Genomic DNA, 10,742 nt, shown 5'->3' on the forward strand with positions numbered 1-10,742 from the left:
AGATGGCTGGCGGTTCAAACCCACCAGCCACTCCTCGGAAGGAAGGTTGGGCAATCCTACTTCCGTAGTGATACTGCCTCGGAAACCCAAGGAGGGGTCCCTATGAGTCGGGGCCGACTCGACGGCACATAGCAACAACAACGTGACCCAGTAGTGAATAACATTTACAAAGTCACAAGAATATATACATTTACTACTGATCTAACAAAAAAATATGTTAATACTTTTTGATAATCAAGCAGATGGGTGGAAAGGGAGTTGGGGGGTAAAGGGGTAGTGGTGTGTAAAAAAGGTCAGCCCTCACTCTTCCTAATAGGGTCAATAGTCTTAAACTGAAAAAAATAAAGAAATAGCAATCTATAGGGCTTCTTGAAAATACAGAGGCAGATGAGAAAAGAAAGAGCTAAAATAGTTGAAAGTAATTGTGGTGCAGTGAATTACTTTTCGAGCCAGTCTTTGTAACCCCCATTGGATTACTGAGAGAGACCATGCAAATAAGGTGTGTAGAACTCTGATGCTGGGATTGGTTAGTTTTGTCACTCTGCCAGGCTTAAAATGAGCCTTCCTAGAGACACAGTGGGACCTCACTGCCATCACAGCCTTGGACTTGAGATCCCTGTGCTGGACTTCCTTGGCAGAGAGATGCCCCAGCAGAGATTCCCTGGCAGAAAGATGGTGGCATGGAACCAAGAGGCATGAGACAGAGTGGCACACTTACCTGGCCCACGGAGTGAGAAAGCTGAGGGCCCTTGGGCTGGAGGCTTGCTGGTGGAGTGGGGTGCCCCTAGGTGTTCCTACTGGTAGAGCTAAGAGCTTCATAACACTTGCCCAAACAAGGCAGAGGCCAGGCCAAGAGGCCAAGGGCCAGAAAGGTGTGTCTGAGGGCATAACAGAGGGGAGACTATCCTAATCAAAGAACTGTATACTTAGTGTGTTCCTGAACCTGAATCGTAGTCTGTTACTTTCCTAATAAACTCCACAATCATGATTATTGTCTGTTGAGTTCTATGTGGCCATTGCAATGAATTATTGAACCCAGCAGAGTAGTAGTGAGTGCTATGTGAGGTACAATTGGTGTCAGAATTGGTAAAAGGCTGGAGAGTGGCGGGATGTCTAACATCATAGGAATAAGCTTTGGGCTGCTGATGGTGATTCTGTCTTCCTCTCGTGAAGTTAGAGGAGGTCAGAAGATGTCGCCTTCGTGCCCTTTTTGCAGTAACTGCCTCTGGATAGGGTGAATTGAGGATGGTGGGGCAGAGAACTTCCGTTTCTTATTAACTTCTTTATTTATTTTGTAAGTCTGATCTAACTGCTTAATGGTTTACATTGTGAATATTGTAACTTTGGTTTAAAACTTTATTTAGAAATAAATTTTCTAACAACAGAAATCAGAATTGACAATAACGAACAATGACCACTGAGTATACAAATAATGTCTGGAACCATGGCAAATAGGAGGGGTAAATGAGAGAACCAGGAAGAGAGTGCAGAATAAAACCCTGGTCATAGACATATAACCATATGTTATGGTGACCATAGAAAGGATAGACAACAAAAGAAAGAGTGGTCAGGGAGGGAGGGAGTAGGGTAGGGAGAAAAGAAGGAGACAAAACAACCCCAATTCAAGATGGAAATACCCTCATTAGTTATCAGTGTGTTCCCCTCCTTTCTCGATTACAGACTTCTCCTACACATCAGCAACTTGTTCTGACCCAGCTGTAAGCACATAAGAATAGTCCACTTTTCTTCTTCTCTTCCCCTTAGAACCTGGACTCTTCTTACATACACTGTGTGGCTGGGATCAATTGATGCAGACTATTCAAGTGAAGGCTTGCAGTACTATGTATCCAAAATCATCATCCACCCCAACTTCAAAGAAACAACCGCAGACATTGCTTTGTTGAAACTGTCCTCCCGCGTCACCTTTACATCTCTCATCCTGCCCATCTGCTTGCCCAATATCAAAAAGCATTTGGCAATTCCAGCCTCGTGTTGGGTGGTCGGATGGGGGAAAACAAAGGAAAGTCAAGGTGAGAAGTGTTATTTTATACTTTGTCCTCTTGTGCCGACTCCAGAACATTCACACTCTGGGCATATCATTGTTGTGGTGGTGGTTGTTATTTGCCATCAAGTCGGACCCAACTCATAGTGACCCCTCCTTGGGTTTCCGAGGCAGTATCACTACAGAAGTAGATTGCCCAACCTTCCTTCTGAGCTGGGCATATCATTACTATGACAAATATTTTTCAATAAAAGCAGATCTAATTGATATTATCTTCTTTTTTGTGTGTGACATTTATATGTTTGTTTTATTTACTCCTATATCCTGCCTAGAATCTAGCTATAGCTGGAGGAGCAGATACTAACAATTTAAATACATAATGACTTCTCTCAAACAGGAGTTAAAAAACCTGGTAAGAAGTTTGGTGATGGTGTGGTAGTTAAGGTTGTGTGTCAGCTTGGCTGGGCCATGGTTTTGAGTGGCTAGGCAGCTGGATTCCCCACGATGAGATTGTAGTCATCTCCATGGTGAAATCTGCTGTGAGCAGCTAAGTAGCTGCCTTCAGGGTGTGGCCTGCTTCCAGTGCTTTTGGCACATTTTGGATCCTGCATTTATCTGAGTCTTCATCTCCAGTTCCTGGACTTAAACTAGTGGCCTACCGTGTTGCCTGCTGACCTTGGAATTGTGACATTTTATCTGCCAATCTTTGGTTCATCAGCCTCAGCAGCCAGCACCTGCATGAGTTATGAGATGCTTGCAGCTCCAGTGGGCCTGCAACAAGATATAGAGCTGAAGCCCAAGGTTCAAGGGCCTTTACCCAGCCCCTAGAGCTGGCACTCTGAATTCAGACTTCTAGCCTCCTAAACTGTAAAAGAATAAATTCCTGTTTGCTAAAGCCATCCATTTGTGGTACTTCTGGTATAGTAGCACTAAAGAACTAAGACACTTAGTAGTTTTCATGTTTTTAAAGTGTTGTATTCAACTCTTTCTCAGGTTGGAGTAAAGATAAGAAAGGAACTGGGAGCAGAAAAATGAAACTATTTTAGAATAGAAGTCATATCTTAATCTATCAGAATTTACTAGAATTGCTCTTTATTTAGAACAGGATACCCCACATTTGTACATTAGAAAAACCTGAAACATTTCAAAGTCAAACTAGTAATTGTGAATTATCTATTGTTTTAAATTACTTATACCAAAAGATCTTTCCATTAGCAAAGATGATTGGACAGTGATTACATCCTGCGTTTACATTCCCTTTCAGAGATTTCTGCACATCATGACTGAATGTTGCCTCCTACCTTTCTAGCTTATTTTAACCTTTCATTCCTATCTATTTCTACAGATTCTGATTTCTATCCAATTCTCCAGGAAGTAGAAGTGCCCGTTATTGACCACAAGGCTTGTGAAAAACTCTACAACCCAATTGGTGTCTATTTTCCAGAGTTGGAGAAAGTCATCAAAAAAGACATGATTTGTGCTGGTGATACTGACAGACATAAGGACAGTTGCAAGGTTAGGCTGGCTCTTGAGACTATTGGGTTTTGGTTTGTTTTTTTTACATGATATTTTTTTCCTTACCATTGATTGATGATCAGCAGTTTGAACAGATGTGCTAGGTGTGATTTTCTTTGTATTTATCGCATTTGAGCTTCATTGAGTTTTTGTGTATATAATTTTTTAATCCACAGATTTATATCTTTCATCAAAACCAGGGAAATCTTCAGTCATGATTTCTTAAAATATTACTTTGCCTCATCTCTTTTTTCTTCCATTCTGGTTAAAACCACAAACTTATATGCCTTATCTTTTTATTACTGTCACACCTTTTTAATAAGCCCCTTTTTAACATTGTTTTCTCTTTTCTTCAAATTGGATACTTTTATTGCCCCTTGCATTTACACTTTGCTGTCAAGATCATGTAACGCATTTTTAAAAAAATTTCAGATACTTTATTTTTCAGTTCTAAAATATCTATTTGGTTTTCTACACACATACTTGTCTCTATCAGCCAAGATTTCCTATCTGTGAATTCATTATGAGCATATTTTCTTTTACTTTTGTTGAGCATAGTTATTAACAGCTGCTTTAAAATCCTTATTTGCTCATTTCAAAATCTGAGTTGTCTCAGAGTTAATTTCCATTGATTGCTTTTTCTCAAGTAACACTCTTCTGCTTTTCTTGGAATATTTTCCTGGGCTTTTTTTTTTCCTTTCTTTTAAATGTCTAATAATCTTGTATTGTATCCTGGACCCTGTCAGTGATATCTTACAGAGAATACTGATTGTTATGTTCCTCTGAAGAATGCTGATCTTCTATTTTAACAGGCAGTTAACCTGGCTGACTTCAAATTCCAAATTGGGTCTCCCTTGTCGTAGGCAGCAGCTGAAATCTCCATTCAGTTCTTTTAAGCTTAGCTGCTTGGGGTCTAACCTGCACATATATGTATGTCAGTGGTTAGCCAGAGATTTGAGCAAAGATTATATGGAGAATTTTGGGCTCCCACTCTATGGCTCTCTCTTTTGTGGGATTTCTCCCTTCTCTTTCCAACTGTTATATTAGCCCTGAATTTTGTCCTCTGATTCTTCAAACCAATGAGACTGTGGTTTTCTATTTAAGCTCCAGTCACCATCTAAGATAATGACAGGGCCTGTTCCAGAGGAAAAAAGCTATTAAAAGGAAAAATTCTGTGTCCTCTCTTCTTTCAAGAATTTGTTCTTATGCACCGTCAAGTCATATAATGGTTATATTTACAGTCAATTGATTTTCAACACTGGTGCCAAAACAATTCAATAAGGAAATAATAGTTGCTTCAACAAATATTGCTGGGACAACTGAATGTTGTTGTTTTTAGGTGCCAGTGAGTTGGCTCCGACTCATAACAACCCTATACACAACAGAACAAAACACTGCCTGGTCCTGCACCATCCTCACAATCCTTGCTATACTTGAGCCCATTGTTGCAGCCACTATGTCAATCCATCTCATTGAGGGTCTTCCCCTTTTTTGCTGACCCTCTACTTTACCAAACATGATTATCCTTCTTCAGGAAATCGTCCCTCTTGACAACATGACCAAAGTCTGACCATTCTCACTTCTAAGGAGCATTCCAGCTACTCTTCTTCCAGGATAGATTTGTTCCCGATTCTGGCAGTCCATGGTATTTTCAGTATTCTGCCCCAGCACCACAACTCAAAGGCATCAATTCTTCTTCAGTCTTCCTTATTCAGTGTCCAGCTTTCACATACATATGAGGCAATTGAAAGTAACATGGCTTGGGTTAGGCACACCTTCGTTTTCAAAGTGACATCTTTGTTCTCTAATACTTTAAGAGGTCTTTTGCAGCAGACTTGCCCAGTGCAATACAACGTCTGATTTCTTGACTGCTACTTCTATGGGTGCTGATTGTGGATCTAAGTAAAATGAAATCTTTGACAAGTTCAATCTTTTCTCCATTTATCAAGATGTTGCTTATTGACCTGGTTGTGAAGATACAATCTTCAGTATGGATTGCACTTCAACATAAAGAAAACAAAAATCCTCACAACTGGGACAATTGGATATCCACATGCAAAACAAATGAATTTGGACCTTACTAGATACAAAATTATCAAAGACCTAAATATAAGAGTTAAAACTATAAAACTCTTAGAACAAAACATAGGGGTAAGTGTGACATTGGATTAGGCAAAAGTTTCTTACATATGACATCAAAAGCAACTGACTGACAAAACAATCAAAATTCAAGGTCATAAAATCTAAAAACTTTTTATTGTGTTAGGTGAAATTTTACAAAGTAGATTTATTTTACATTCAACACTTCACAAGCATTTTGTTTGTGAAACTTATGATAAAGATGTCACTTATTACATTACCTTTCTCCCTGTGCAAATGCTGCCCTTCTGATCTCCCGTAGTTGATTGTTCTAAGGAGTATATGTCCCTTGTGTAGTTGATCAGCTGGAAGGCCTGTCTATTGTTCAGCTGAGACTTAAGCCATGGGAATGAGTTCAATTCTAGGCCTAAACGGTAACTCAGGGCCACAGCCTAAGAGGTTTCACCAGTCTCTATTAGACCAGTAAGCCTGGCCTTTTTTTATGATTTTGAGTTTTGTTCCACATTTTTCTTTCACTCTATCCAGGATCTCCAATATTTATCCCTTTCCGAATAGTTAGCATTGATAGCTGGGCACCATGTAGTTCTTCTGGTCTCAGGGTCACATAGGCTGAGGTTCTCATGGTCCATAGTCCTTGGCACTAATTGTTTCTGTTTGTCTTTGATCTTCTTTACTCTTCTTTGCTCCAGACAAGAAGAGACCAATAGTTGCATGTTAGATGGTTGTTTGTAAGCTAAATCTAAAAACTTTTATGCTTCAAAGGAGACCATTAAGTTAAAAAGCACCCTAGAGAACAGAAAATATTTATAAATCATATATATCACAAGGGAGCTGTATCTAGAATATATAAAGAACATTTATAATTCAATAATAAATACTGATAAACTGACATATAAAAATTTATTTTAAAACAGATAAATAACCCAATTAAAAAACAGGCAAAGAATTTGAATAGACTTTTCTCCAAAGAAGGTTTACAAATGGCCAATAAACACATAAACACATGCTTATCAGGAAATGCAAGCTAAAACCACAATGAGATACCACTTCACACCCACTCACTCACTGGCATCAAGTAGATTCTGAGTCACAGTGACCTCCACTGAGTTTCCAAGGCTGTAAATCTTTATGGAAGCAGACTGTCTCATCCTTCTTCTTCTTCTCTGGTGGGTTTAAGCCACTGGTCTTTTGTTTAGTAGCCAAATGCCTTAACCACTACATTACCAGAGCTCCTTTCACACCTACTAGGAAGGATATAATTAAAAAGACAAGTAATAAGAGTTGATGAAGATGAAAAGAAGCTAGAACTCTCATAGACTGGTGGTAGGAATGTAAAATGGTTCAACCACTTCCAAAACAGTCTGGCATTTCCACAAAATGTTATAAACAGTTACTATATGTCCCAACTTTTACACTGCTAAGTGTATACCCAAGAGAAATGAAAACATATGTCCACATAAAAACTTATACATGAATATTCCTAACAGCATGTTTCATAATAGCCAAAAGCAGAAACAACCCATTAATTATGAATGGGTAAACAATATGTGGTATATTCATACAATGGAATATTATTCATCCACAAAAAAGAATGTAGATCTATGCTACAACGTGGAGAAACTTGAAAACATTATCCTAAGTGAAGGAAGCCAAATGACCATACACTATTTGACCTATTTATATGAAATGTCTAGAATAAGAAATGCTATAGAGACAGAAAGTAGATTATTAGTTGCTTAGGGCTGGAGTGGCCAGAGGAAGTGAAGTTGACTTCTAATGGACACAGGGCTTCTTTTGGGATGAAGAAAATGTTCTAAAATTGTTTGTGGCAATGGTTGCGTAACACTGAATATACTAAAAACCATTAAATTGTATACTTTAAATGGATGACCTACATGGTGTGGTGCAATGGGTTTATGTGCCCTTTCCAGTTCTAGGTTTGTAATCCTCTCAAATGATTGGTTGGCTCAATCTGCTAAAGGATTGATTGGTTTGCTATCCACACAAGTGGCTTATAATCCATCCAGTAGTATTGGTTGGTTTACAAAAGCCACTCCTTGAAATGGAAAAGTTTTCCTATACAACCGGCTAATCTCGAAGAGGTTTTTAAGGAACTCCTGATCAAGAAGAGGCTGGAGAGGAGCATGTCCTTTGGATCCAGGGTCCCTTTGTGGAGATCCTCTTAGACCTAAGTAAAACAGCTACATAATATGGGCCGAGGGCTACAACACTGAGCTGATAACATCGAAGACCTAGAGAAATGGTGGTAAGCACCACAGAGCCACGTAGCAGAGAGATGATGGTAGCAGTATGACTGGTGGGAATCACAAGACTGGCAGGTGGCATTGGTGGGCTAGTTGGTCCATGGAGCAAAGCTGGGCATTTCCAGGTAGGACGTTGCCAGTGGAGCTAAATGATCTATAAAGGGGAGAGAACCATAGCCCACGTACATTCAGGCAGATATCCAAGCAGAACGGCATGGGAGCCAAGATGGCTTGTTTTAGTAGTAGCAGATATTACAGGTGTGCTGAGAGCTGTAATTTTGAGAGGGCAAAAAAGAGGCCTGTTGAGGCTTGGGCATATACTATACAATGGATGCTTGTAAAAGTTTCGCCTTGTGGGCCATTGTAATACCAGCCTAAACCTGGTATTAGCCCAGGGTTGTCCTGAAGTTGCTGATTGAGAGTTGGACCAGTAAGCACAGGGGGCCAGACACAGTCAAGACGGACTGGGTCACAGAGAGAGAGACAAGAGAATAATCACAACTATGCTGCACCTATCTGAGATGATGACACAGCTGCTAACACCTGATTCATAGTGTGCACGCCCAGTAACACAGAAGTGGATATAGGTAATATGGGAAGGGTGAGCAGGTCCCCTTTTAGACATAAGTGTGTTCCTACTTTATGATGCTCATAAGAGTAGAGGGAACTGGTTACCTCAAATCTGTTCTTGTTGTTTACTACTTGCTTTCTGTAAGAAACCTGTTCTTGTTGCTTCTATAAATAATAACACCTTTCAGTTGCTAACGCTGTATCTTGTGCATACAACCCAATAGGATCAGACAGAGGAGTCCTCATCCTAGAAGTATTATCACTGCTTGTCATTTTGAGGCAACTGGTATGTGTTTAAAACACAATTTACATGGTATGCGAATAATATCTTAATAAAGATGTTATAACAAAAAATGACAGACTGACAAACATACTACCAACTATTATCCCTATTATTTTATTTTTCAAAAAAGCATCATTTAAATGCCTAAAAAAAAGGCAGGAAGAACTTAAGAACAGAAAAATAAGAACAGTTTATTCAACTGAATAATTTTTTTTTCCAAATGAATAAATTTAGCTTTACTGAGAAACTCATCATATTAATCTTATTTCACCATTTACAGGTGAAATTTTTATTGCAGAGGAGCATTTTGAAACTACTGGTATATTTGTCTAAGATCCTTGCCAATCTCAAACTCCATGATTCTGGAATTGCCATGATCTTCCCAGAATGCAGTGGGCAGCCCAGCTTCCTCTACAGCTTGGTATTTCCATAGGTTTCAATGCCTGGTTCTAAGCAACTCTCCATCCTTCTGCTCTCTCTCTCTCCTCTTCATAGTCCATTTTCACTATACTCGTGATCTTTATCTCTTCTTTAGGGTGATTCTGGAGGGCCTCTGTCATGTGATATTGATGGTGTGTGGATCCAGATAGGAGTGGTAAGCTGGGGAATAGGCTGTGGTCAATCTCTTCCTGCTGTCTACACCAGTGTAATCTACTACCAAAAATGGATTAATGCTACCATTTCAAGAGCTGAGGCTTTGAGTTCCAAGCACCTGAACTTATCTGACTTTCTGTTCCCAACTGTACTGCTCTGCCTGACTCTCCTGGAACCTTCCTGTGCTCTTTGGGCCTAACATGGTACCAAGAAGCAGGCAGTATAGCTGAAGCTATCAGCTGAGTACAAGGCTGGGAAGGGAGTGCTGGGAGAACAAGCCCTAGGGGCAGAGAACTCACAGGACAATCACTGGGAACCCTAGATGACGTCATTAAAATAACTTGAATTTTTTTCTTTAAATGTTCTTGGGTCTGGTAGTGTGTTTTAGTGGTCAGAATGTGAACAGCTGAGAAATAAAGCTGCCACTTTTGTGCACAGCACTCTTTGTCCCTAATTATGTGTCTATAAATAACACCTTTCAATTGCCAATATTGTATTAATGTCTGTGTGTACAACCTTATCAGATCAGATAATAAAGTCCTCATCCCAGAAGTCTTATTCTGCTTGTCATTTTGAGGTAACTGGAGTGTGTTTCAAAAGGAGCTCTAGTGATGCAATGGTCAAGCACTTGGCTGCTAGCCTAAAGGTTGGTGGTTTGAACTTACCAGCTGCTCCATGGGAGTAAGATTGGCAGTTTGCTTCCATAATGATTACAGCCTTAAAAAACCTATGGGGACAGTTTTAACCTGTCCTATAGGGTCTCTATGAGTCAGAATCAACTTGACAGCAGTGGGTTTGTTTTGAGTTGGGTGTGTGTTTATGCACACAGTTTACATGGTATCCGCTTATTGTCTCTATGGGTAAGGATTTATGGACACAAATTAAACGGTTTCTAGAAAGACCAAAAAAAAAAAAAAAAAGAAAAAACTGACTCGATGGCACTGAGTGTGTATATGTACGTATGTAGAGAGACAAGGCAAAAATTATCTGGGAAGACAAAAGACAAGGTCCTCAAAGAAATATAAAAACTAAAAACCAAACTCACTGCTGTCGAGTCAGATCCTCCTCATAGCAACCCCTCCTTGGGTTTCCAAGGCAGTATCTCTACGGAAGTAGACTGTGCAACCTTCCTTCCAAGGAGTGGCTGGTGGGTTTGAACCACCAGTCTTCTGGTTAGCAGTCAAATGCCTTAGGCACTACACCACAAGAGTTCCCCAAAGAAACATATCAAGGGTTTATTTTGTGCCCATGGTTACAACATGGGGTTCCTACCTGATTTATACTTTTTGCTTCCTGGGTGACACAAATGGTTAAGTGCTTAATTACTAACAAAAAGGTTGGCTATTTGAACCCACCTAGAGGTACCTCAGAAGAAAGTCCTGGTGATCTGCTTCTGAAAAGTTACCTTGGAAAC

At 39.8% G+C, this 10,742-nt stretch overlaps 1 protein-coding gene across 1 annotated transcript in view; it reads left to right on the top strand.

Annotated features, from left to right (window-relative positions):
• Positions 1-9,527, top strand: part of PRSS48 (serine protease 48) — a 15,551-nt gene extending 6,024 nt beyond the window's left edge. Inside the window, exons 3-5 of the mRNA XM_007951551.2 lie at positions 1,765-2,030; positions 3,348-3,517; positions 9,270-9,527. Coding sequence (XP_007949742.2) covers positions 1,765-2,030; positions 3,348-3,517; positions 9,270-9,527 — 694 coding nt within the window. The remainder of the gene's footprint in view (positions 1-1,764; positions 2,031-3,347; positions 3,518-9,269) is intronic.
• Positions 9,528-10,742: the final 1,215 nt, after the last annotated feature.

This window comes from Orycteropus afer, unplaced genomic scaffold, assembly GCF_000298275.1.
Source record: "Orycteropus afer afer isolate SDZICR_OR568_19922 unplaced genomic scaffold, OryAfe1.0 scaffold00297, whole genome shotgun sequence".
Classification (NCBI taxonomy): domain Eukaryota; kingdom Metazoa; phylum Chordata; class Mammalia; order Tubulidentata; family Orycteropodidae; genus Orycteropus; species Orycteropus afer.